We start from the raw sequence: 27,735 nt of genomic DNA, 5'->3' as shown, positions 1-27,735 counted from the left end.
ATTGCTTGAAAGAAATGACCTCATGTTTCTTTAACAAACATGCTTTGGCCATGCCAATGTAGGACTGGCCAGTCAGTCTGCCAAGCACAGTGAATAGGCAGCAGTGCCTGGAGAAAGGGAGCTCCATCAATGAGATCAAAACACTTTAGAGAGGGAGTAAAACATGCGTAGGTTCTGTCCTGTCGGCTTCCAAGACAGTGTTGTTCATTTTACCTACCCATTCCATTCCCTACCAGCTTCTATAATATTTGTGTGGGAGGGGAAGAATATAACAAAATAAAATGACCCTGGCCAGTACATTCTTTGGATATTTTTTAAGTGGGTGAGCAATTTAGTTCTCAGAAAAAATCAGTTTCATTTTCATGAGCAGTATCTTTGGACACTTTGTTCTTCCTCACGTGATCACCATGCTTTTTCCCCTTTGTTCCTGGGGTTTCAGTATTATGGACATTGGGGCTTCAGGGCTCCCTGGGACAGGCCCCTGTTCTGTGGTCACTTTCTTTTCTTGCTTGTATTCTGTCTCCCTCCGTCTCTACCCTCCTTCCTTATTCCCTTTCAGATAATAATTATAAGATTGCTGCTTGTAAAAAGAGTTAAAACAAAACCAAGACCAATAACCTCACTAGCTAGGTAACCCCTGTGGTTATCTTAAAGTAGTCTATGTATCAGGTACAGAAAATTCAAATGTTAGAGACAGGTACAAAATGAAAAGTGAAAACTTTCCTGTACACCCACTCCCTGTGGCCACTTCCTCTCCCCAGAGAGTTATTATTAAGAATAATTTCTTGTGATGATTTTCAGAAGCAAAAGCCACATAATACACATACACTCCATAATCCACATAATCCATGTTTTTGTATTTATGGATTTACTTACACCGTATTTCTTCCGACACTTTGGTATTCATCTGAAGTTACCTCCAGCCAAGGGTTAATCTAGGAATTTCCCAGCTCTCTCCCCTGGATGTCAGGAGAGGTCACAGCCTACATACAGGATTTTCTAGACCAGAGTCTCCAGCATGGAGGACCTTTGAGGTGGGATGAACCATCAGATGCAGAAAGAAGCATTAACACCTGTATTTACATTTTAGCCCATCTTTTTTTTTTTTAAGTTTTATTGAGGTGTGTAATTGACATACATTAACCTGTACACATTTAAAGCATGCAATTTATACACTTAACATATGTATATATCCATAAAACTGTCATCATCATCCAGATAATGATGTCCGTTGCCCTCGTTGTTTTCTTGTACCTCTTTGTAATTAATTTCTCTCTCATTCCCCCGTTGTCTGTAGGAAACCACTAATCTACTTTCTGTCTCTGCAGATCAGTTTGCATTCTCTAGAATTTTATATAAATGGAATCACACAGCAGGTACTCTTTTGGGGGGGAGAGGGTCTGGCTTCTTTAACTCAGGATAAAAATTATTTTGAAATCCATCAATGTTGTTGTGTGTATCAGTACTTTATTCCTTTTCATAGCTGAGTCCTATTTCACTGTATGGATATCCTATCCCTAATGACAGTTTGGGTTTGTTTTGTTTTCAGTTTGGGGACTATTAAAATCTGCTATAAACATTCTTGTGCAGGTCTTTGTGTATACATCTGCTTTCTTTCCCCCTGGGGTAAATAACTATGAGTGGATAGGCTGGGTCATAGGGTAAATGTTTAAATTTTTTTTAAAGCTTACTTATTTTTGTTTTAGGAATCTCTGCACCCAAGTGGGGCTTGAACATGTGACCCCCAAGATCAAAATTTGCCTGCTCTTCTGACTGAGCCAGTCAGGTGCCCCATTGATATTTTATAGTGGGTGCTTTTAGTGCCATATTTAAGAAATATTTGTGAAGTGTCGCCTTGGTGGCTCAGTTGGGTAAGTGTCTGCCTTTGGCTCAGGTCATGATCCCAGGGTCCTGGGATAGAGTCCTGTGTCACAGGGAGCCTGCTTCTCCCTCTGCCTGTGTTTCCACTTGCTTATGTGTACTCTCTCTCTCTCTCTGACAAATGAATAAACTCTTTTTAAAAAATGAATCATTTTCTTAATTTCATTTTCAAATTGTTCATTGATAGTGTACTGAGGTATAATTGATATTTGCATATTGATCTTGTATGCTATAACCTTGATAAACCCCTACTTCATTGAGAACTTTTATCAGGGATGGATGTTAGATTTTGAGATGCTTATGTGATTTTTCTTCTTCAGTCCCTTAATTGGTGAATTATATTGACTGATTTTTGAATGTTTGTTTAATCATCCTTGCATTCTGGACTAAATCCTACTTGGTATTAATTTTGTATGTATTGTTGGATTCAATATGGTAACTTTTTATTGAGAAGTCTTAATGTTTATGTTCATGAAGGATATTAGTCTGTAGTTTTTCTTTCTGTTTTGGTGTCAGAGGAATACTGGCTTCATAGAATGGTTTAGGAAGTATTTCCTCTTCTTCAATATTCTGGAAGAGTTTGTTTAGAACTAGTATTATTTCTTCCTTAAGTGTGTGGTAAAAATTAGCAAGTAAAACCATCTGGGCCTTGAGTTTTCTTTGTGGAAAGATTTTAATTTACAAATCTAGTTGTTAAAAATAGATATATGGCTATTTATATTATCTGTTTCTTCTTGAGTGAACTTTTAGTTTGTGTCCATTTCACCTAAGTTGTCAAATTTATCAGCATAGATTTGTTCATAATATGCCCTTACTATCTTTTTTTTTTAAAGATTTTATTTATTTATTTGACAGAGATCACAAGTAGGCAGAGAGGCAGGCAGAGAGAGAGGAAAGGAAGCAGGCTCCCCGCCGAGCAGAGAGCCTGATGCGGGACTCGATCCCAGGACCCTGGGATCATGACCTGAGCCGAAGGCAGAGGCTTCAACCCACTGAGCCACCCAGGCACCCCCCCTTACTATCTTTTTAATGTCTGTTGGATCAGTGATGATGATCTCTTTCTCATTCTGATACTAGTAATAATGTGTGTTTCTTTCTTCTTCAGTCAGATCAGTTGGGTTTCAGGTTTATCAACTTTATTGATCCCAGAGAACCAGCTTTTGGTTTCATCAAGTTTTTCTGTTTTCTCTTTTACTGATTTGTGCTCTTATCTTTATTTCCTTTCAAATTCTGCTTATTTAGGGTTTGGTGTGCTCAATTTTCCCCCAGTATTTTAAGGTGGAAATCATAGTAGCTCATCCTTTTTTAATTTTTTACTTTTCATTTTTTTTAAATTTTATTTATTACTTGACAGAGAGAGACCCAGGGAGAGTGGGAACACAAGCAGGGGCAGAGGGAGAGGGAAAAGCAGGTTTCCTGCTGAGCAGGGAGCCCGGTGCAGGGCTCAATCCCAGGACCCTGGGATTATGACCTAAGCAGAAGGCAGATGCCCAACAACTGAGCCACCCAGGTGCCCCTCATCCTTTTTTTATTTGTGTGTCAAAAGTAGCTCATCCTCTCCTTTTTTTTTTTTTTTTTTTTTTTTTTTTTTTTAGATTTTATTTTAAAGTAATCTCCGCACCCAGCATCGGGCTCGAACTCACAGCCATGAGATCAAGAGTTACGTGCTCCACCGATTGAGCCAGCCAGGTGCCCCATAGCTCATCTTTTTTAAATTCGCTTTTTAACATGTTATATCACAGACATGGCATATTAGCATCAAGGTACATTTGTAGAGCTTATAAATGTGTATTTGTTAGAGGTATACATTTAAAAAAATTTAATGATGGATATGCACCATCAAAAAAGTTTTGGAGGGGTGCCTGGGTAGCTCAGTAGTTTGAGCCTCTGCCTTCGGCTCAGGTCATGATCTCAGGGTCCTGTGATCGAGTCCCATTTCGGGCTCTCTGCTCAGCAGGAAACCTGCTTCCCCCACCCCTCTCCCTGCTTCTCGGCCTCCTTATGATCTCTCTCCCACTCTGTCAAATAAATAAATAAAATCTTTTTAAAAAAAAGAAAAAAGATTTGGAGAGCAACAGAAGCATTCATTGATTGGAGCTGCAGGCTGATGCCTTCCTGGGAATTTTGACATATTGTGGGAACCTGGGGCTGCACGACGGGTGACAGAGCATAGGATGGGATGGATGGAGTGGAGACAGGATGTCTGACAGGCGCTCCCTTGGGAAGATCCCTACAGCAGCGTGCAGCAGCGTCAGGACACAGAAGGAACTTGGCTGTCCGACTGACCGAGTCCTCCTCCGGGTGGCCAGCACTGAGCACTCAGGATTTCAGAGTTTTCAGGGTCGGCAGCAAGAACAGAGGTGGAGCACTGGGTGTAGAATGGATACTCGAAATATGATAGCTGTTAACAGGGCAAAAACGTATTTCTGCATGACTCAAAGATGGCTAGATAAACCAAAGGAGCCAAGTAGCACAAATACTCTGCTCCCTCTTTTTTTTTTTTTTTATAAAGACTTTATTTATTTATCTGACAGAGAGACACAGCAAGAGAGGGAACACAAGCAGGGGGAGTGGGAGAGGGCTAAGCAGGCTTCCCGTTGAGCAGGGAGCCTGATGTAAGGCTCAGTCCCAGGACCCTGGGATCATTACCAGAGCCAAAAGCAGACACTTAATGACTGAGCCACCCAGGCACTGGCTCTTCCCTCTTCTTAGTTCCTCTAGTTCTATTTTGGCCATTCCTATCTCACTCTATTCTCAGATGATTGGTTTTTGTTTTTCTTTTCTCAGATGGTTTCTAAGCAGTCAAAAATCCCTTAGTCTATCTATTCGGTTGACACTTTGCACCCTTCACTGTCTCATTAGGGGTTGTCCTCACTTCCCCTGACCTGCCTCTCATGGTGCAGGGGAGAGTTTCCCTCTGGGGTGGTCGGAGCAACCCATCCAGAGCGTCCGGCAGCCTCCCAGGATAGAGGCCCTGCCGAGAACAGCTGCCCCTTGGGCTCCACACAGCCTGGGATCCCATGTCCCGTGGTAGCAGTGGTGGCCATCCACATGCAAGGAGCACTCCTATACGGGGCCCAGAGCCCAAGCCCTCTGTTCACGTGGGGGTGACCTTTACTCCTGACTTCACAGAGCAGGTGCCTCTCTCTCTGGGCCAAGGAGGCAAGCTGGGATCCAGCTGTTTTCTTAATCCCCACACTGGTACTGCGAGAACACGGTGCAGACCCAAAGGAACGGGCAAACCCTGTGAGGACCACCTTGGAGAGCCCGGCCCCCTCAGAGCTGTCATTTGCTGGGTCCAGCCCCTTCAAAGTCTCCAGTTGGAACGCGACAATAACAGTAATTCAACCTCAGAATTGATCCTCATTTTAAAAACATATTATTGTCTGTAGTGATCATAAAAGTTGTTTCCTTGAAAATAATAGCTCACGTTTCTAGAGAGCTTGTGCCAGGCCCTGAGTGCTGGGCCCAGCCTATCTCATTTAATCACCACAGCAAAAGCCTCCGAGTAGATATGTGATTTTCCCTTTTCACAGATAATCAGGGGCCTGGAAAGCCCAAGCTTCACACAATTTTCATGACCCACAGCCTCCTGGGGGACGTGGACCCCCGGTTCTAGCTCATTTATCACTTTATCGTCTTCTCCGTCTTGCTGTCTGTGCTCTAGAGTGCAGGGCCTGTGGCTTTGCTTGCCTTCGCTTCACCTTCTCTTGAGCTCCTGGTGGCTCCAGCAGCTAGGACGCAGTCGACTCGGGCTGTATTCTTTGGATGTGCAGTTGAGTGTCGGGAGTGTGTGCCTTGTCCGCGGCAAGACATCAGCATCTTTTCCCACCAGCCCCTCTGATCCTGTGCTGTCCAGCTGTCCAAGGTCAGAAAGTGGGTCCGCCGGCCCTGTGGGGAACAGGTGTGTGTGTGATACTGCAGCCCAGCCAGCATCTCCCTCGTGTCCCTGCCAGGGTCGTGCGCTGCCCCCCAGGTGGGTCAGCACCTCCAACACGGTGACGACAGTGCCTGGCATGAACTTTTAAAGCTCCCAGGTGCTTCTCATGTGCAGTCAGGCAGAGAGAGGGCCAGGTTATGAGGACTTTGGCCAAGTGCATAAACCTCACGCAGTAATATGGTGAGCACTTCTTCATGTTAGTCTCTCAGACCCTGATCAAAAATCTCCATGGCTCCCCTAGGACACAGCCTCTTGCCCCAGTTTTCAGCTGTGTCTAAGCTTTAAAAAGGACCAAGACTGGGGTCCTGCCCTCAGAGACTGGCCTGGAGTATAGCCCAGGCAGGGGCATTTTAAAACCTCCCCCAGATGATTCCAGTAAATAGTGGGGCTGAGGACCTCTCAGCTCCTGCACCTTGAGAGCAAGGCTGAGAGCTGTAGGTGTGCGGGGAGCTAGGGCTGCCTTCCGTGGGCTCCTCCCCACACCCATCCCACCCCAATCATCCCCCAGAGCATGTGTGGCTGGGTCCCTGTGTGCTCTTCTGGAGTGAGGGCCACGGCTTTTGTTAGCTCGGTGGTTTCCCAATGTGGCTGCATTTCAGAATCCCTTGAGATTTCTTTTTTAATTCTAGAGCCCAAGCCAGGCTAATTAAACCACAGTAGTGGGGCACTGCGGGGGACAGCTGACAATGGCTTGTGAAGCTGCTCCCTAAGAGGTTCCAGAATGTGTGCACAAGTCTGAGAACCACTGCATTCGGTTCTCAGCTGGGTCCTTGATCCAGAATGCAGCGAACCCCAGATTCCTTAGATGGCAGGGAGGGGCCGCCCACGCTGCTGTAGGGGGAGCGAGACCTTTTCCACTGTTGCCTTTTCTCAAGAGTTCCTTATTTTTGTTGTTGTTGTTTAAAGATTTATTTATTTATTTAGGAGAAAGTGAGCATGAGCAGGAGGTGCAGAAGGAGAGGGAGAATCCCAAGCGAACTCCAGGCTGAGCACAGAGCCCAACACGGGGTTTGAGCCCACAACCCAGAGATCAGACCTGAGCTGAAACCATGAGTCAGATGCTCAACACACTGTGCCACCTAGGTGCCCCAGTTGCTGTTATTTTAGAACAGTTTTAGGCTTACAGAATATTTGATCAGAAAACAGTTCCCTTCTGACTCCCTTGGCCTGCCAGCACCACCCCCAGCACATACTAGTTTCTTCTATTGACATCTTACATTTGTACGGTGTATGTGTTAGGATTGATGAGGCACTATTGATACATTATCATTAACTGAAGGCTATTGTTGAAAATAGGGTTCACTCTGGAGCACTTGGGTGGCTCCGGCAGTCAAGTGTTCAACTTTTGATTTCGGCTCAGGTCACGATCTCAAGGTCCTGAGATCAAGCCCCACATGCGTTGGGCTCCATGCTCAGCAGAGAGCCTGCTTGTCCCTCTGCCCCTTCCCCTGCTCTCTCTCTCCCTCTCTGTCTCAAGTAAGTATATCTAAAAAATATTAGTGTTCACTCTGTGTGTGTGCATTCTGTGGGTTTTGGTAAATGTATGATGTGTGTCCATCATTCCTGTATCATACAGAGTAGTCTCGCTGCTCTGAACACCCTCTGTGCTCCCCCTGTTCATTCCTTCCCTTCCCGGTCCAAACCCTGGTAGCCCCGGATCTCTTGGTGGTCTCTAGAGTTTTCCTTTTCCAGAACGTCATCTAGCTGGAATCATGCAGTATGTGGACTTTTGGGACAGGCTCCTTTCCCTTAGCAATACGTATTGGAGGTTTCTCCGTGCCTCTTCGTGGCTTCTAAGCTTATTTCTTCTTGCCACTTGGTAATAATCCGCGGCCTGAATGTACCATGGTTTGCTTAGCCATTCACCTCCTGAAGGATATTTTGTAGTTTCCAGTTTTTGACAACCACGAGTAAAGCTGCCGTAAACATTCCTGTGCGGCTTTCTGTGTGGGCATACATTTTCAGTTCATTTGGGTAAATACCAAGGAGCACAACTGCAGGATTGTGTGGCAAGAGTGTTTTTAGTTTTGTAAGAAACCATCAGACGGTCTTCCAAAGGGGCTCTTTCGCATTCCCACCAGCAAAAAATGAGAGTTCCCATTGCTCCACAGCCTTGTCAGTGTTTGGTGTCTTTTGCTTCATTTTACATAGACATCAGGAATATTCCAGAAATCTCAGGTTCAGAAATCCAAAGTGAGAGAAATCCTGAAGGGCCATGAATTCAGGGACATTACTGGGAAGCTCTTGATTGACTCTAAATCCGTCTCAGATTCTTGCTTTTTAAATGTGAGAGGGTGGTTTGCTCCTGCCTTCCTGAGTCATACTGAGGGGGCCTCGCATCATTAAAAATAACCCAATAGTGCATCCTGAGGTAAGAAAGTGAGGAAGTGGTTGCCTAGAGTAGAGACACGACAGCTGGGCCTCTGGCAGCCATCCTGGACCATGAGGCGATCTTAAAGAGAGGCACATGCTGAGAAGGGCAGAGCAGAAGGGCACCCAAGATCCTACAGATCAGTCAGGTCCCTGCACCAGTGTGGGCCACCTGCTTCTAGACTTTTTCATCAGAGAGAAATAAAATTCTAGCTTATCTAAGCCCAGGTAGGTTTTTTGTTTTGTTTTTGGTCTTTTTGTTATTTTTCAGCAGAACCCAGTTCTAGCAGCTCTGGGGTTCGGTGGTTTGGCACAATGCAAGTCTGTCCTACACAGGGGGCCAGCAATGCTCCATGGTGTTAGGTGACACCAGGCAGTGGTGTCAGTTACAAAGGGCGGGAGAGAGGAGAGGTGGCCTGGGGACGGCCTCACCTACCCTATACACACCCTCACGCCCATGAACAAAAGGACCAGGAGCTGACAAGGACTCTGTGTGGGGCAGGGTGGGGGTGTGGTTGAGATGGATGGGTATTGTGTGTGTGTGTGTGTGTGTGTGTGTGTGTGTGTGTATGGATGGGTACTGTATGTGGTAAGTATGGGTGGGATGTGTGTGTGTGGTGTGTGAGTGTGTCTGGGTGAGTGTTGTGTGTGTCATGATAGGTGCAGTGTGTGTACAGATGGGGGTGTGTGCATAGTATGGGTGTGGTATAGATGTGCACAAGTGTGTGTGTAGATGGGTGGTATGTGTATCTGTAGTATATGGTGTGCATGTTTAGGGGGTTGTGTGTGTGTGGTGGGGGGTGTGTGGGTTTATATGTGTGTGTGTGTCTGTGAGTGTGTAATGGGTGTCTATGGGGAGGTGTGCATGGTGGGTGGATTTGGGGGTGCGTGTGTGTGTGAGGGTGTGTGTGTGGTGGGTGGATTTGGGGGTACAAATGTGCGTGAGGGTGTGGGGGTAGGGGACGTCAGCTGGATTACAACAAGGCAGGCATGGGGTTGTAGGGACACCAGCAGGAGGGCCTTAGCTCAGGGTGAGCAGGTAGGAAAGGGAAAGCGAAGGGGTCATTGGGATGGGTGCATGGCAAGGAAAGAACAAAAGGAAGCCTGGAAAGAATGTGGGTACAGCCGTCTGGAGAAGGAGCCAGTGGGGCGGGAGGCTAGAAGAGTGGCTGGGTCCGAAGCTTATCCGGGCCCGGGCATGCTGCTGTCCCTGGTGAGAGGCAGCGCCAGGCCCGGGACAATGCCAGGCTCCTTCCCCCTGCTCACATTGTAGTTGGACCAATGAGATGTGCACATTTTTAAAATATGGACTTGATGGAATTTTGTGTGTATTTACCACATACAGGGATTCCTTTGATCACATCACTCCATCCTCCTGAGACCACTTGCTTCCTAGCCCCAGTAGGCAGTGTGGGTGTGGCGCGGGCAGGCGGGGCCCAAGGACCCAGAGGGGGTCCCACAGGGCCAGTCGAGAAGGTTGTTGGCTTCACACAGGATAGAAATCAAAGTGAGCCAGGAGGAAGTGAGAGCAGAGTTGATCGAATAGCATCAGTGATAGAGTATAGCAGATGGGGTGTTTGGAGGGGCTCAGAAGGGAGAGGAGATTGAGTCCTTTGCTTGGGCTCTGGGCTTTCATTGAGGATGGTGCCCATGTACTCTCAGGAACCCAGGAACTGGTGAGAACAAGGACAAGGGTCCAGGTGTCCTCCACAAGTCACTTATGCCCAGGAGCCACGGGATCTTAGTGTCAAGATGTCTAAGGTCGTGGGTCTGGAATAGGTACCTGAGGACCCCACCCAGTCCCTCCTTGGATGTTATCGACTATGCCGGAAAACTCCAAAGAAATCATGCACGCCTTGACCTTTACAGTTAGAACCTATGTTATTTGTACTCTAAGGTGTGTGCAAGGTGGGGCTGCAGGTCCTAGCAGGAACAGAAACAGGGAGAGGAGCAAAAAGTTCTTTCCCTGTCTCACGTGGGTCCGCCTCCCGCTTTCTGTCCTTAGCCTCTCACCCCTGGGCATCGCACCCCTCCGGCACCCTGGGTTCCTGGCTGGGCCCAAAAAACAAGGAATGGCGGCCTGGCCTCAGGGTGCACCCAGGGCTCCTCCTTCCGTCTCTAGCTCCCCCTGCCTCCACCCCCACAGCACCCTAACTGCCTTTCATTCCCAGCCATTTATAACACCTGGCTTCATTTGGTGTGTTTATTTTTCATGTGTTTTGTCTGTTTCCCTGCTCAACCATCAGCTCCATGAGACCAGGACTTTGTCTCTTTTGTTCACTGCTGGGCCCCCAGCGTTTAGAAGAATGCCTGGTGTCCAGTTACTGTTTACTGAGCAGTGAAAAGTTTAAATGACAGGCTGAAGCTGATTGCCTAAAGCCAGTGATATTGAGACACGTGTAAATTTAAATACAGAAGGTCAGAGGGAAGTTGAGTAATCACAATTAGGAGGACAAGAAATGGTGAGAGGGGCACCTGGGTGGCTCAGTCGGTTAAGCGTCTGACTCAACCTGTTTCTGCTCAGGTCCTGATCTCATGGCTCACAGGATGGAACCCTGGCTCCGTGCTCAGAGGGGAGTCTGCTTGGATATTCTTTCCCTCCGCCCTCCCCCACTCCAGCATGTGCACTCACTCCCATTCTCTCTCAAATAAATCCTTTTTTAAAAAATGTAAGATTTGTTAAAAAGAAAAACCACAGACCCAGGTTGGCGTCACTTAGGCCAAGTCACCAAACCGGGGATTAAAACCTAACCTAACTACAGTTTCTGCCTCCCTCCTCACCCCTGTAAGTCTGCCGGGCATTTTCTGATGTACATCAATGAGGTAATCTATCTGTATAGTAAGACCCCCTGCCCTTCCCCCTAAGGGAAGTTTACCTTGCAGGGAACAATCCTTTCTTTTCTTTCACTAATAACATTCTTGTCCCACCTATAAAAACCCTTCCGTTTTGTTCCACTCTTTGGAGTTCCCTACTCCCTGCTAGGTGGGGTCCCGCCTGATGGCGGAATGGCTTAATAAAGCCAATTGGGTCTTCTTACTTAAACTGGGTTCAATTATGTTCAACAAATCATAAGCTTCCCCTCAAAGTCGTGAGGCCCACGCTCCAGTTGGGATCTGGGCTCAAGTCTGATGAGGTAGTTGCTTGCTTTTCCTGAGGAACAAGCACCTCCCCATTACGGCTGATGGGGAGCCCCCCTCCTGGAGAATTGTGGGGTCTCTTAGATGGCGTCAAGAATCAGCACCCAGGCAGATGGTTGGCCCTCCCAAGGCAGCCACCCTGAACATTCATTAGCCTCTCGATTTGGGGTTCCGGAGAGAGGGAGAAAGAGACCAGAGTCGTGCAGACCTTGTGCCCTGTCATCAACCCGCTAAGGCCCAGAATGGGATCTGCTGTGTGGGAAGGGGTGATGGAGGCCTGTGGAGGGGAGCCGCTGGGCCAGCACGTCAAGCCGAGGGAGGTTCTTGGGATGTGTGTGTGGTTTTCCCATTCCCTGACAGTGGTGCCAGGAGAGCGGAGGTGGTGGTGTTACGTGAAGTAACGCTTCTTCTGAGGCACAGATGGAAAAGTCACTTTTATTTTAGGCCCCGTGCTTTTCCTCCCCTGCCTTCCCCCAGAGCATGGGTTCCATCCCAGGAGAACCACCCAGAGGGCCGCTTCCAGACTCAGCCTCAAAGCAGAGCCCAGGAGCTCAGGACTGCCAGCACTGGCATTTAAAAAGGCACAGGGCCCCCGCTGCTCCCCTGGGGAATGGCCTCCAGGGACTGTGGTGTGGGTGTGGAGGAGCGGAGGGAGGGAGCTGGAGCTGGCAGCCTGGCTGAGTTCTGCTCTGTGTCAGCTCTCCGGAAAACCCCCCTTCCGGACACTCGGTGGCCTAGTTAGAGGCAGTGTTAATTATGGGCTCGCGGGCGTCCGTCGTCATCCTCGTTGTCCTCATCACTTAACCAATTTCCAGTGCTGTTGAGGGGGCCTGATACATCCCGAGGCAGCCCAGACCCCTTGCTCTGAAACCTCTCCTGACCTGTCAGTCGGGGTCAAGCAGTGGTGCAGAGCCATTCCCAGGTGGGGGCAGGGAAGGGGACAGTGCGTGGCTCCAGGTTTGGAGCTAGTGGCACCCGGCACCCGCAGCCGCTGCTCCCAAGGGGCCTTAAAGAAGCAGCGGATGCACCTGCACAGGCTGAGGAGGGGGTTTGAGGGCAGCCGTGCACAGCACCCTTTGGGGTCCTACACTGCTGGCAGGCTGTTTCTCCCCCCCCCCCCCACCACCAGCTGGGCCTCCAGAGCCTCACCCTAGGCCAATTCTCTTTGCACATACATCCTCCCTCCCTGGAAAGTTCGTCAGCCCGCCCACACGTGCGTGTGCGAACGTGCACAATCCCCCAAGGGGCCTGGTAAACAGCGCGCTCGCTCTCTCTCCCTCTCTCTCTCTCTCTCTAGTGGAATCTTCATTGTGTTTTGCAGACTTCATTCTTCTCAGCTCGTTTGTGAAGCGGGCAAGGGGTATCATTACTCTTACTTGTTAAGTTGCCTAAGAGGAAAAAAAACAAACAAAGTTTTTCCTCCCCCCAGAGTCTAATTACTTGTTGGGTGAGCCCCGACCCATATACATTTCTAAAGAGAGAGACACCAGATGCCAGCGGAAGAGAGGGCCTTGGACGGGGTTCAGAGACCCTCGGACAGCCATACCAGACTGTTGCCACAACTTCTCAAGGTGCTGAGGATGCTTTGTTTCTCACCTTGAGCTGCCATGCTCTTCCATGCTCCCCTGCTGCGGTCCTTTCTGTCCCTTTGTGGGCTACCTGCTTCCTTTCCTGTGACCTGTGCCATGTTCCCTCCCACCCGCACCCTCGTCCCTGCCCCACCCCCCACCCCGGGACCTCCAGTGAACTGGAGTAAGCTCCTCTGAGTAGGCTCTGCACCTTTCACCTGCTTTGCTTTTGAATACACTCTCCTGTATTTATTTCTCTGCCTGGCTCCCCTCTCTCCTAGACTGTGAGCTCCCTGAGGTCGAGGTCGTCCCCGCCTAAACCCTGCCACCTTTTTATCCTGGCGCCTGGAATGGTTCCAGCACATGGGAGGACCCACTGAAGTGGGTCCTTCAGAGGGAACTCTTACCCCCAGAATGGTTAGGGCCAACCACGTGCTGCTAACAGCCTATTAGCCCCATTTCCAAGCTCTTGATTCCGCCTCATCTGTCAAGGTCGACATCCGTCAACATCCCTGAAGTCGCCAGCTTATCTTACCGCGGGTCTTCAGTTTCCCTCTGACTCGGGTACTACTCAGGTTTGTTTAGGATTCTCTCCAGTCGTCCATTCAATCAGCTTCCCCACCCTCCAGGCGCTAGGTGTACAGAGCGGGCCCTGCCCTCATGGAATTTACATTCTAATGGGGAGACAGAGAGGAGAGGCACGTATATCAATCAATAAGATGCCGTGGAGGAAGGACCGGTATGGAGATGTGGACTCGGCCTTTCAGTGGGGTGTGGAGAGGTCATGAGCCTGTGGGAGGCAGATGGGATTGCAGCCATCTTTGGGAAATAGGATCCTCCGCACTGGTTTTTGTTTTTCTAGTTTCCTGGTTCTGAAAAATGTCCTTAAGTAGTCTGGCAGAAGAAAGCCCCAAGTCCGGAAGGTTTTCCCTCACTGTTGGTGAGGTCAGATTACCGGTCATGTTTTGTCAGACTAGTCAAGAAACAGTGCTACCTTGAGCTCAAGCTGGCTGCGGAGACTCGTCCTAGGCTGCGGGGAGGGCCCTGGGCTGGAATCCTGGACCTGGCAACACCCCGCTGTTGCTGCAAGGACAGCGCCGAGTCAGCGCAAGGCCCAGAGCTGGCCTCAGCCCTTAGCGGCGAAGGGCCCGGGGCTGCTGAGACTTGTGTCTTCTGCGTCTCGCAGTTCTGAGGTCTGTGGTTTAGGTTTCTTCATTGGGCTCCGCTCTGGGCAGCTCAGCACCCCGACGGCTGCCTGATGGCGCCGGTCAGGGCACTGTCATCCCTGGGCCCTTGCACTTTAAGGTGGCCAGAGCTTAAAGACAGAAGAATGAATGACCAGGTTTCCAAAGCTCCAGTGCATGTCTCAAAACCGCTGGTTGCTGGATTCTTCCAGAAAACACCTGCGGTGCTTGACAAGGCAGGAACAGGTCTCCTTGGGCTAAGCTGTCCAGGGGCTGTCACACCCTGCCCTCCCATGGGAGTAGTATGCTGTATCCATCCGCTGTCCCTGACCCTCTGCCTTCCTTGGCCTGACAGATGGAGACAAGCAATGGTGGTGCCCCTCGCTGCAAGAGGTCATGGAAACATTCCACAGCTTGGGAGCCCGCAACCCTGCGCTGGACCCCAGTCAGCCCAGTGAGAGGTGAGTACCTCCCCTTCCTCGCTGTCCTTTCCCATTCCTTCGACACTGTGTATCTCCCCTCCAGCCCCTCGACTTGTACACCTTAGATACATACAGGTTTTTCCCTATCAGTTACAACTTCGTCAAAATGGTAAAACAAAACAAAACAAAACATTACCCGAGAAGGAAAGATGCATTCTTCTCAACGTGTATTCATGCTAAAAAATATTCAAGTATTTCCTATTTTAGAAAGGTAATACAGCATAACGGGCCATTCGTTGTACAAAACTATCCATCTCATTATTGTTTGTGGTCTGTATCCTCAACTCCATAAGCATTGTGAGTTAGAAAAATGGAAGATTCTCTCTGATTAGTATTTGAAATTGTGTGCATTTGGGGGCAGTAAAAAAAAATTTCCCAAACTCGGGCTCTTAGCCCCCATGCTGAAGCCGTCTGAGGGATTCTAGAACAACCACACACGAGTACCCATGGATATGGGCATCACACCACGAATGGCAAACGTTCTGGTAATTGACCCTGCTCCCAGCTTCGGGAGAAGGAAGAACGAGGCATGGGTGGGTCCTGCTGCTTGGGCTGACATCTGTTCCTGCCCCTCAGTGACTCAGAGCCCTCCCCGCGCCTCCTCTTCCAGGACTGTCCCAATCTCTCTGGTCTACCTCCAAGCCTCATTTGGCCCATTACCTAATAACAACTCAGGGCCAGCAAGGCACAATCTTGCATGTAATTTCCACAATGGCCTATTTTGTTTTGTGGGTGCCCCCTTTGTGCACTGGGCTGGGTTGGGGGGTGTACTAATTTGCATGCCCATTGTCCCTGCCCTCTAGGAACAGAGCCATACAATATGTAAATAACTGTTGTTGGGTGGACAGTGATTAGGTCTAGGTTGTTAAAGTGTTACATATTGTAAACTTGTTCCACAAATTATATTACATTCAAACTCTCTTGATGATTCTTTTTTTTAATGTTTTTTTATTTTTTTTTAAGATTTTATTTATTTATTTGACAGAGAGAGATCACAAGTAGACAGAGAGGCAGGTAGAGAGAGAGAGGAGGAAGCAGGCTCCCCGCTAAGCAGAGAGCCCGATGCGGGGCTCGATCCCAGGACCCTGGGATCATGACCTGAGCCGAAGGCAGAGGCTTCAACCCACCGAGCCACCCAGGCACCCCCCTTACTATCTTTTTAACGTTTGTTGGATCAGTGATGATGATCTCTTTCTCATTCTGATACTAGTAATAAGGTGTGTTTTATTTCTTGATGATTCTTTGAGAAGATTTAACAGGGTATTTAGAGCCCTGGGCAGGCTGTTATACGGGAGCCCAGCACCCCCGTCCTGGTGACAAATCTTTGGGCCCCAGGAGGTGCAGGGACCCTTTCCCTTGCTGTGGTGGGCAGGCGGGTGTTCCTGCACAGGGAAGGCCAACGCTTTCATAAGAACCTGTTCCACGACTGTGTTTAGTAATTGTCTGCCAAACCAAACCAGACCAAACCACACTCGCTCAGCTATAAATATGCCACGCATGTGCCAGCCTGCCTCGCTCCTGCCTTGCTCCTGCCCCGCTCTCTTCCCGCGGAGCTCCACATCTGGTGTAATAAGCCACTTGCCTCTTCCCCAACAGAGCTTCAATCACACCGCCTTCTAGAAGGAGTCAGGGGAAGAATTACACTTAGAAAAACAAATGCAATTGGGAGGGCGGCTGAGGATCCTGTGGGGTTTGGAGGAGCTATTTCTAACTGTCCTGATGAGCACTTGGTGTCCACCTGGAAAGTAGGAGGTGCCACCGCAGACAGAGGCTTATAACCACCCAATTTACTCCACGCCCTGCAAAGCGCCACTTTCTCCCCACCCCCCCTTCTCCCTTCCCCCAGGATTCCATGGCTTCCTGCTCCTTGTGCGTTGTCCGGGACAAATCCACCCTCTCCGGAGGCCATGGTGGGGGTTGGGGGGGGGGGGCACAGGTGGGCATCAGAACAATGGCTGTGTAAATCTGCCACCTCAAATTCTTGGGAACACAAAGCCCGGCACGTAGACTTCCAGCTCGACCAGGCAGTTTGCCCTGTGTGAGAGGAAGGCAAACCCACGTGGTCCCAGAGTGTTGTCAGAGCTGCGTGGTCAGTCACATCACCAGACGTGCTGTTTGGACACCCTTCCTCTTCCCTTGGGCCTCATGTTGTTGGCCCCGTTTCCCCAGAGAAGCCTCAGAACTGGCCCAGAGGAGCTGGCCGATGGCTTCAGGGCTGACTTGCTTATTGTGGCCCTGTGGAGGTCTTTCTGCCTGAACACAGTCTCTATTTGAAAGGTCCTGAGACCCTTCCAGTCCCCTCTCTGAGATGTGAGGTAGCAGAGATGACTGGGTGGGTTGCCCGGGCTGCTCGCTGGCCTGCAGTTGGGGAGGCTCTGGAAGTCATTGGGTTGGAAGAGAGCTCTTCTAACTGCTCAGGAAGAACTGGGAAGGTTCTGGCATCTCCTCCACCAGGAGAATGGCATCCTTCATAGACACATGGACCACTAGAGGAACATCAGGGCAGGCTGCCTTCTCCCCACTGTCTTCCTCGTCCTGTTCCTGACCAAGCTCAAGTTCATCCCATGCCAGCTGGCTCCATGTCACCCACTGCTCTGCAGACTTCCGGGGATGTCCTGATCTAGGGCTCCTTGATAGAACAGGTGCTCTGGGGCCCCACAGAGCCCTCACATTGGCCAAGGTTGGAAATGAGGGGTGGAGATATCGCTGCACGTGGCCCCACACCTGGGCTCTCTTTTTAGTGTCTGTGGGAAAGACTGTCTTTCTTTCACCGTTTGTTCTTAATCTCAGATTTCCATGAAACCCATCACCATCTCATCGAATGCTTCAAGGTCTCCCTTCAAACGATGCAGTCTTTCTCCCGGTGGACTGTGCGATGTCCACCTCATTGCAAACATAGTAGCCCTCTGCCCAGTGATGAGACTGGGGAGGGAGGAATCAGGAGGATCTCTGGGGGCAAAAGGGCAAAAGAGGGACCAGAGCCGAACACTCGACCAGGAAGCAGAGGCGAGAGCTTGAGGGGGTTGTGCCGCACGGCTACGCAGACACTCTCCATCACAGGCCCCCGTCTCACCTTGGAAGGCGGGGAAGGCCCTCAGTCACCAACAGCTGGTCTTCCAAGGCTGCTCCCAGCTTACAAAAGCCCAGCTGAGAGTCCAAGTCAGATACATGGGACTGGCCCACCAAACTGCCATAGGCAGGTGCTGGGAACCTCCATCCACTCCGTTCTCTGAAAGGGCAGCCTGGTGCAGAGGCCAAAGGGGTAACTCCATGACAGTTAATCCATTGAAAGGGTATCCTATCCAGTGTGGGGGAGGCTGGTCAGTGGCCATCTCAGGACACTGTAATCTGACCCAGGTAAAACGTACTTCTCTCCCTTCCCATTAGCTCAGCATCGATTCCCCTTCGCTGCATTGACCTCGGCTTGTAGGGCCTGGACGGGTCCAGTCTGGTTCAGCAGTACAAGCCCAGGGAGAGCATTGCCTGCAGGGTGGGGCCCCCAACCCCTGGGTGTCTTGAGGATGGCTCACTGTTACAGAGGTGCCGTGATCATCCGCCTGTCTTACCATCCCCCTGCTGAGAATGTCGGTGTACACTACAGACTGTAACTTAGTACGGGTTTCAACCCTTGGGGAAAACAAATCTAGAAACGGGGGTAGAGGTCAGTGACATGCCCCTCTTAAGATTACTTGTGAGTGTAGGACGGTGTCATCATAACCCAACCTCCAGCTCCCGGGTGTTGGCCACAGGCTGCGCCGGAACCCAGCCAGCTGGAGGTGGGGGCTGAGGGGCAGGGCTGGGACAGAAAAAGTGCTTTGTCGATGGAGTCCAGTGGTGGGACCGTCACCTCGCTCTTAACCTGCGAAGTCCAGGAAGGGCGCGGGGTGGCTAGGCTGTGAAGGCCTGTGCTCGGGGGCCTCCTGCTCGGAGTGTGGAGATGGAGGCCTGGGCATCAGCAGGTGCCACATCCCAGAATAGCAGTCACAGATGCAGCTGGTCCACTGAAGTGGTTCCTCAGAGCCTCGGAAAGGGAGGGGACAGAGGACCCCATTATATTGCCTGCTGTGCCCAAGGAGAGGCGGCGCTGGAAATGCTGGAGCACGCACTGGGAGTCTGTCGGGCCTCTCCACTTGCCACAGACACACTTCCCTCCCCAGCTCACGTTTTCCACACTCCTGCTGCCTCTGGCGGCGCCAGCCTGTCGGAAAGCCCGTTCCTCTTCAGCGGAGTCACAGTCAGTTCTGTGCCCGCCCCCACCCTTGGGGAAGTCTGAACACGTTCCCACTCGAGCTTCTGGCCCCCACGCCTGCTCACAGGCTGGGGCGGACCAGAACACCCCTCCTGCACAGACACGGACCCAGCAGGTGCCCAGATGTGCACACGCAGGCTCACCCATTCCCTGGCCCTAATAAAGGCTGAACTCTGGAAGAATGGCCGAGCCCAGTCCTAACCGCTGCCCCCGCCCCGACTTCCGTGCGTGGTCACCAATTCCCCCAGTGCCCGGAGATGGATTTCTCCTTCTTCCCCTCGGAGAAGCAGCACCAGCGTCAAGTAAAGAAGACCAGAGACTCTTCCTGGAGCCTGCTGGAACGGAGGGCTGCCCCTTTGTCAGCAGTCAGGCGGCTACCCTCAAGGCTGCCCTGGTCAGCAGGGTTGCTGTCCTCCATACATTCGTTTGCAGAGAGCCCGCTGTTCTCAGGAGCTCCAAGCCAGTTGGTGAGAGTGGAGAAGTGGATGAGACGGCACACAGCGCCTTGTCGTAAGCTCACCGCAACAGTGTCCAGCGATCAGCAGTGTACACTGGCCCAGAGAGAGAATCATTTAGTGAGACGGATGCTACTGCTTTCTGTCCAGCGAGTGGACATCTGGGAAGTTTGCGCAAGCGTGGTGCAGCTCTGCTATCCCCTGATGGCCCTCCCACCGGAAGGCCCTTGCCACTCTGAGTGTGACTCTAGTCTTTAAAGAGGCGGCGGTGGTGGTGTTTTCCTATGACCCTAGGCTCTAACATCCTCTGAGCTCAACCAGATTTGTCTTGCACTGGGCAAAACTAGCCGTGTCTCTAGACAGCATGTTAGTGTGAGACCTGTGGAGGTCATTTCTACTCCGAATTTCCCCCATATTCCTGGCTGACATTGGAAACTGGCCCCCACATAAGCTACCGTGTGGCGTAATTTCCCGCACATGCAAAGAGTCACTATACCGTATGGATGAAGGCTATTCTTTTTTCTTTTTTCTTTTCTTTTAAGATTTTATTTATATGACACAGAGAGAGCGAGGGAGAGAGACAGAGAGCCAGAGAGCAAGCACAAGTAGGGAGAACAGCGGGCAGAGGCAGAAGCAGGCTCCCTGCCAAGCAGGGAGCCGGATGTGGGGCTCAATCCCAGGACCCTGGGATCATGACCTGAGCTAAAGGCAGCTTCACTTCACTCACTGAGCCACCCAGGCGCCCAACAAAAAAATTTCTTGAGGAAGACTCTTTCGGGGCAATGGAGTAGGATTTTCTGGTCTCTGGAATGGCAGCAGTTGGGAGCCAGCCCCCAGGGATCCCCACCTTTTGGCATTCCTCCCCCGTGTGGCTCCCACTCCCACACGGAGTCTGGGTGGCCTGTGCAGACCATAGAGATCAGCAGAAGTGATGGGGATGTCACCTCCAAGACCAGCTTATAAAGGCTGTGGCTTCTGTCTCTCATTCACCTCTCTCTCCGATCACTCACGTTGGCGGAAGCTGGCCGAGGGGTTGAGGAAGACTGTGGAGAGCCCCCATGTAAGGACCTGGAAGCCTGCTGGCGGGCACATGAGTGAGCCTGGAAGCAGTTGCTCCAGCCCATTCCATCCTGACGTGACAGCAGACCCACCCCCAACATTTTGGAGGCAGTATCCCAAGAAACCCTGAGCCCTGGCCTCCCAGATTCCTGACTCTCAGAAGCCGCGTGACGTAATAAATACTTGTTGTTTTTAAGCCTCTGTGTGACGGGGTGATTTGTTATGCTGCAGTAGAGGACCAGCGCACACAGGGCTCGAGTGTCCCAGGCTGCGTGGGCCATCCACAGGCTCCCTGCTCTTGAGCAGGCCCCCCGCTCCCTGCCTCAGTTCTCCCCTTGCGTCCACCTCCTCTCATGTCCTTCCTTCTGTTTTTGTCTTACCTCAGAGTGCTTAAAAACGACATCAATCTGAGCCGGAGTCAGCAGCAGGACAGCCCCCCAGAGACTGCCTTGGACCTTAGCCTGAGCTACATCTGTAAGGTTAGTCAGACATGCACTTCTGTTCACTTTCCAGACCTGCTGGGCAGGTGCACGCGGTCAGTACCACTGAGCACATGGCGGGTGCCAGGACTGATGCTATCGAAAGCCCACAGTCCCCACAACCGGGCCTGCCACCCGAGTACCCCATGGGGGGCTTGACTCTGGGCCTCACTGCTTGTTTTTCTCAGCCACTGCACAGCCCAGCCACGGGGCTCACAGAGCCATCCCCTCCTGCCCTGCCGGGCCCCCCAGGGAGGCCCTCCCTGCCCTAGCTCTCTCTCCGCTCCAGTTCCTGGCGCTGTGTGCCCTAGCCCATCCAACGGCCTACACCGATGGGGAGCTCTTGGGCCTGATTGAGCTCTTGTGCCGAGCTGGCCTAGATGTGGGGCTCCGCCTGCTACCCAAGACCGATCTTCAGCAGCTTCTGCTTCTGCTCCTGGAGAACATCCATGAGTGGCCCGGGCAGGTACCATGAACCCCCAAGCCAAAGTCCAAGCCCTAGCCTCCTCTTTAATGTCCTGAGCCTCCTCCCACGGCCTCGTCACTAGGGACTGAAGTCGCACCTCGAGTGCACTCCCTGGGAATAGCAGGCTTGGAGGTCACCAGGAGACCAGGGAACATTCTCACCAGTCCCCGGCCTCTGTGACCGCCACCTCCCTCGCCCCTTAGTCTCTGGCTTCCACCCTAAGAGGGCTGGTGGGGAAATCAGGGTGAAGGCGGGCCCTCCTGCAGCCCCCCTTGCTTCCTGCCGTCCCCACAGCTCCAGCCTCTGTGCCGTACCCTGAGCAAGGTGTCAGATCACCACCACAACCTGCTGGCCCTCGTGCAATTCTTCATGGACGTGACCTCTCGGAGCAGGTGGGTGCCGCTCCACCCCTGCCTCCTCCCTCTGAAGGTCATCCCTTCCCCTGGGACATGGTGGGGTGTGGGGGTCCAGAATCCTCCCCATCAGTCCCAACAAACCTCCCCCTTCTGCCTGATCTCTAACACCCAGGAGAAGGAACTAAAAATACAACTCACTAATGAGTTCATTACGAAAGGAAAAAAGCCTAATTTTCTTAACATGGTCTTATTAGCAAAACAATTGCCTTATACAATTAGCTTCTGACTGCAGCAACGCCCCCCCTTCCTTCCCACTGCCTGCTGCTTCCCAGCCCTTGGTAGAGGGCTCCTTCTTGTCCCTCAGACCTCAGCTGCGTTGTGTCCCCTAATCCCTCCTCCCCCACCCCTCTCCCAAATTCTCAACTCATCATTCTGCTTTGTTTTCTGCACAGCCTGGCTTGGTGCCAGAAATTTATCTTACTGTTTGTTCCTTGTTTATGGTGCCTTTTCTCCATGTTACCTCCAGGAGAGCAGGTCCCTTAGTGGAGTCACTGCCATATCCCCCAGCATCTAGAACAGTGCCTGACGTGCTCTTGGCACTCTGTTCATCCTTTTCAAATGAATGAACGAGGTGAATGAACTCAGCGCTCTGCTCCCCCAAGGATGAGACCCATTCACTGGACCTGGCTCCACCCAGTCTCTCCTCGCCTCCTTCCTTCCCCCACTTTATAGGCCACAGCCATAGGGAATTCCTTGCCCTTCCCAGAGCAGACCATTCTTCATCTCTCCTCTCTTCTCACTTAGAATGATGGCCCTCCTCACCCTTGCAACCAGGCCTGTCCTAGGGCCTTTCAGGAAGACCCCCAGCCTCCCAGGCTTCACAGCCACCTCCTCGGTAACCCTGTCCACTGGGGCCATTCCCCTGCAACTCCTCCCCAGAGGCAGCTTCTGGAAGCAGGCTGGGCACTCCATTCAGACCCATATCCCAGGACCCAGTGGGTGCAGTCATCCTGAGCTTCAGTCCTGAGATGGAGAATTCAGTGTCTTGTCTGTGAATAAAGAGAGGAGGCCTCTCCACAGTCCTGAAAGGGAGTTGTTGCTCTTTATTTGAAAGAACTGGGCTTCTAGAAGCCCTGTTTGAGGCCTTTAGGTGTGAACACTAAAGCAGTGCCTCAGTGGGCACCATCTGCATTAAGCCCAGACATGTGGGAAGTCTTGCCATAGGATCTGAAGAGGCTGATCTCTGCCTCCAGGCTCCCTGTTCAGCCCCAAACAGCTAGTCCGCTGTGTGGCAGAGTCAGAAATTGTAGTCTTAGAGGTCTCTCCCATCCCCAGCCCATTATGCCTGTTCATCCTAAATCCTGTCCATTCTGACTTCCAAATCCCAAATCCTGTTTGTGGTTGCCTGTCCATGTTAGCTCCATGAAAACAGATCCCTGTCTGGGTCTCAGCCACCTCTGTCCCACCTGCTCCTGCTGTCCTGTCCCATCTCTCACCTGGATGGATGTTGGCAGTGGCATTCTGTCTCCTCCCTTGAAGTCTGTCTGCTCTGTGGATATATGGGATTATCGTGTCTCTGCCTTACCTTCAGGCCAAGTCCAAACCTCCAGGGCCCATGTTGTCCCCCCCCAGTTTCCCATTTGCTCCCAACAGGCCACATTATTGGTACTTGCTTATCTTCCTTTCTTTCCTTTCTTCCTTTCTTTTTCTTTTAAAGTAGTCTCCATGCCTAACGTGGTGCTTGAACTCACGACCCTGAGATTAAGAGTTGCATGCTCTACCGAATGAGCCAGCCAGGCGCCCCTGTCAGTCTCATTTTCATGTATGTATATATACATGTATGCGTATGTATACATACTTATATGTATGTGTATGATGAACCTCATTAATTTTTATAGCTGTGTAGTGTTCCCAGGTATACATACAACCAGGGTACAAGCTTTGTACATCTACGTAAACATTTCTGTAGGATAAACTCTTTGAAGTGGAATTGCAGTCCTAAGGTATATACATTTAAAATTTGGCCTCTAACAAAAGCTGTATTAATTAATAATACCACCAACAGACATGAAAATGTCTGTTTCTCCACTGTGCATTCTCAGTTTTGTTTTTAAGTTTTAGTCTAGTGAGTGAAAAATGTGATCCTGTGGTTCTGATTTTTATTTCTCGGACTCCCAGTGAAGTTGAGAATCTTTTTATATGTTCATTAGCCTTTTGTGTTTCTCTTATTGTTAATTATATCTTGATACTTCTTGCCCATTTTTCTGTGGGGCAGTTAATCTTATTAACGTATTGGTAGTTGCTTATTCTATGTTTCAGCACTGTATTTTCTTCTAAGTCTATATATCTCTTTTTTTTTTTTTGCACATCGTCCTTTTTAAACCTTTGTGTGTGATATCTTTCGTTGAACTGAGGTTTTGGCTTTTTCTAAGTTTTATTTTAGAATAGATGTAGCTTTATAGAAAAGTTATATGGATGGTATAGAGAATTGATTCTCATTGAAGCTGTGTTGAAAAGAAAAGCCGTCCCCATCCCAAGATCGCAAAAATATTATGTTCACTTTCTCTCACTGCTTACGTTAACTTTGTTACTATTGGTTCTTAATCCCATCTGGAATCTATTCTTCGAAGATAAGAGACAAGGATGTCACTTTATTTTTTCCACCTCTGAAGAGCCAGCGGGGTCAGCACCAACCTTTTTTTTTCTCTCTCTCTCTTCATAATCCACCTTTCCTAGCAGACTTGAGACTCCCTTCATCATGTCCTAAATTTATGATGTCGTTCATCTGTTAATTGAGTCCAGTTGATTTCAAGGATCCGTGTCTTTTTCAGGGTGTCTCTGTAACTCTAGCACCCCTGCTAAGTGTTCCTTAAATGCCAGGAGTGAACATAGTGGAACAGTCTGGTCTCACTTTTTTTTTTTCTTTATGATTTTATTTATCTGAAAGAGAGTGAGAGAGATCACAGAGGGAGAAGGAGAGGGAGATGCAGACTCGCCGCTGAGCAGAGAGGCTGACGCAGGGCCCAATCTCAGGACCCCGAGATCATGACCAGAGCCCAAAGCAGATGCTTAACTGACTGAGGCCCCCAGTCAGTTTCAAACAGTCACTTCAACCAGGGTGATAATTCCTGCCACACACCCGCCTCACTTTCAAACAGACACATCAACTAGGGTGATAATTCCTGCCACACGCCATGCTAAGAAAGAGGGATGGATATTATTTATTTATTTCTCTATCTAGAAATTTTATCTTACTTTTCTAAATAGATAAAACATTCAAATAGAACAAAATTCAAAACACACGAGGAATGCTTATTGGAAATGTGCCCCTCCCCCTACCAGCCACCTAGCTTGCCTCCATTTCCCCTCCGGGCTTCTTGTGCCCGTTCTCCTTGCCCTTCTTTTCACTTCAAGGTATGTTTTGGCAGTCGTTCCAAATGGGATCAGAAAGTGCTTCTAATTCTTTTTTTCAGCCTCGCTGTATTCTCTGTGGTCTCTCGCCAGCCAACCCCCACTCCCCTGGCCCATGCTCCCTGTGGTGGCCATGTTGGAGGAGCTTGCTGGCGGCCTGTTCTGCCCTCGCTGGTGGCTGCCCCACTGGGCTCAATGCCCAGACTGACCCCAGGAAGGAGGGCGTACTGTTGTACATTCTGTCACATTCTTCATCTACTGACTGGTTAAGCACAAAGCGAGAACTTCCACCAGCATTTGTGTGAGGCACCCCCCCCACCCCCCCCCCCCGGACCTTGGTGACCAAGATTTCAGAGAGGCACAGTAAATTGAAGGCACACTTGAGCTCGACCAAGAGAAATGAAAGTAAATACAAGAGCAGACCATTTGAAATGGGGCCAATGGGAAGACTTTCCCTTGGAAGAGAGTCTCTCTGGGGACTCGTGCCCCTCTGGGGTAGCTCCAGGGAGCTAGGGGAGGGGGGACAGGGAGGGGACGGTTAGGGGGGCCGCTTGCCCTTCCAGCGTCTGTGCAGAGTCTCCAGTGTGTGTTCTGAGTGAAGCCCTGCAGCCACTCCCAGGAGCCCCTTTAGGGGGAGGACAGAGGCTGAGGGCTCTCACTCCACCAAAAGCTGATGTGCGCAGGCTCTAGGACCCGCCTCTTTCACCACCCGTGAATGTTTATTAAATATCCTGGGGATGCTGTTTAAATTGCGGTGTCCAAAGTAGAGGGGAAGATGAAACCAGCTTGAGCAGGCTGCCGGATCAGCCAGATTCTGGCCAGCAAGGAGTAGCTGACTCCCCAAGTCCAAGTGCGAGAGCCCAGGGGAGAAAGAAGGTGGACTTCAGAGGCTTCGGGTCTTTGCACCCTGGGAATAAGGGCCAAGGCACTTGCAGGCACCCCATAGTGTTCCCCAAGTCCTCCTTGTTTTCCTTCGTGTTCTGAGCTGCTGGGGTGGGGCTGCTCGCTCCCCTCCGGGCGGGTCCAAGGGCTACACCTTAGCGGAGAGTCGTGCCCCCAACACCCAGCTCGGTACAGGCCCTAAACCAGTTCATTGTCTCACAGTCCATCTGCCCCTGCTGCCTTCATATCCTGGCTCCTTGCTCCACCACAGTTCCCTTGCTATGTGCCACCACACGTGGCCTGTCCCTACGTGGGCCCCTGATCCCTTCTGGTTGACCAGGACCCACTCTGAATCGCTAGCCAGCCTCCTTGTGGCCCTCAGCGAATTCCAGATATCACCCTATTTCCCGCTGCTGAAATCTCTACCCCAGCAAACCGCTCTGCCCCGTCTTTCTCTACTGAGTGCCAGCTACCCACACACCGAGTGGACCCACAACTCACCTTCTTGCTTTTCTCCTGGCCACACCTCCCATACTCAGGACCCCAGCAGTCCTGCCCCTTCCAAACCTTCTGCAGACTCCTGTTATTCCTATCCCTTTCACTTTTTAGTCACTGCTGGCTCTTCCTCAGCAAATACGTCCATTCATGTGTCTCCTACCTTAGGATAGCAGTTCTGCCGCTGACCCCCCCCTCCAGCCCCTCCTGCCCCTCTAACCTTCTCTTCCCCTGGTCTCCCTTTACTCCATTCACCCGAAACAGGCACCCTGAACCCTGCCCACCCTGGACACATGGTGGATTCTTCAGAGCTCAGAGTGTTTGAAAGAGTTCTCACCTGAGAAAACAGACATCTCGGGCTCTGGGGGTGGGCAAGGCCAGAACATTCTAGAAGGAGGCAGCCATGGTCCAAAAACCATCAATATTTTAGAAGGTCTCAAAATCCAGAGGAACTAAAGGCAAGACGAAGATCAGGTCTAGGGGTCAAGGGGCCATGCTGGAGCTGAGAGGGCAGCAGAGAAAAAGTGGGTCCTGATGAAGCCAGGAGAGTGAGGGGTTGTGGCTGAAGAGGATCTGTCTTACCTTTATGAGTGGGTGCACATGTAAGGGGTGGTAGGAGTGACCTAAAGAGCTAGGAGTAGAGGAGACGCACCTCATCTGGCACTCTAGCCAAACTGCCTTATCACCCCTGACCTAACGGACTTTCCCCAGGAATAATCTTATCATTTTCTTCCTTGGCTACACAATATCATTCTCCCGCCCGACTCCCCTCCCCTTCTTTGGCCCATCCTTCTCAGTCGCCGTCACCCAGTTTCTTTCTCCACAGCTCCTCAAGCCTCAGTTTGCCCAGGAATTCTGCCCCAGTCCCTCTCCTGTGGTCCCTCTGCATAGTCTGGGGAGCTTTCCAGGCTGGGCACTGCGGTGCTCTGTCCATATGGTCCCGCTTCAGGATCTGGTGCCCCATCCCTAGCTGTGGAATGTCACCCTGCCAGCCTACCCCAGGAATTCCCTTTGCTGAACACCATCCCCTTGTCTGACGTCAGGTGCCTTCCTTGGGAACAGCCCAGTGCTGGGGGCAGAAAGTCCTGCCCCTCTGCCTGGGATATCTCTGAAGGACTTTGCCAGCCCCAGAGGTCCTTGCGGGGTCAGCCAAGCACTTTGCTGTGACTACGTTTCAGCTGGGCTTTTCCCTTTGGCACATACCTGCTTCTTTCTTCCCTATAGGAGGTCATCCCAAGAACACCTGTCTCCCCTTCTCCCAGCATGCTCCCCTCTGCTTCAGAGTCCACCTCCTGGGGAACTCGACCTGGGAGACACTAT

General features: G+C 50.8%; 1 protein-coding gene across 1 annotated transcript in view; it reads left to right on the top strand.

The window, feature by feature from the left end:
• Positions 1-27,735, top strand: part of FAM178B (family with sequence similarity 178 member B) — an 86,841-nt gene that overhangs the window by 27,143 nt on the left and 31,963 nt on the right. Inside the window, exons 8-11 of the mRNA XM_045981328.1 lie at positions 14,437-14,542; positions 20,712-20,805; positions 21,095-21,271; positions 21,566-21,663. Coding sequence (XP_045837284.1) covers positions 14,437-14,542; positions 20,712-20,805; positions 21,095-21,271; positions 21,566-21,663 — 475 coding nt within the window. The remainder of the gene's footprint in view (positions 1-14,436; positions 14,543-20,711; positions 20,806-21,094; positions 21,272-21,565; positions 21,664-27,735) is intronic.

Source organism: Meles meles, chromosome 16, assembly GCF_922984935.1.
Source record: "Meles meles chromosome 16, mMelMel3.1 paternal haplotype, whole genome shotgun sequence".
NCBI classification, from domain to species: Eukaryota; Metazoa; Chordata; class Mammalia; order Carnivora; family Mustelidae; genus Meles; species Meles meles.
Note: the sequence above shows the minus strand (reverse complement) of the source record. Positions and strands in the feature narration are given on the sequence as shown.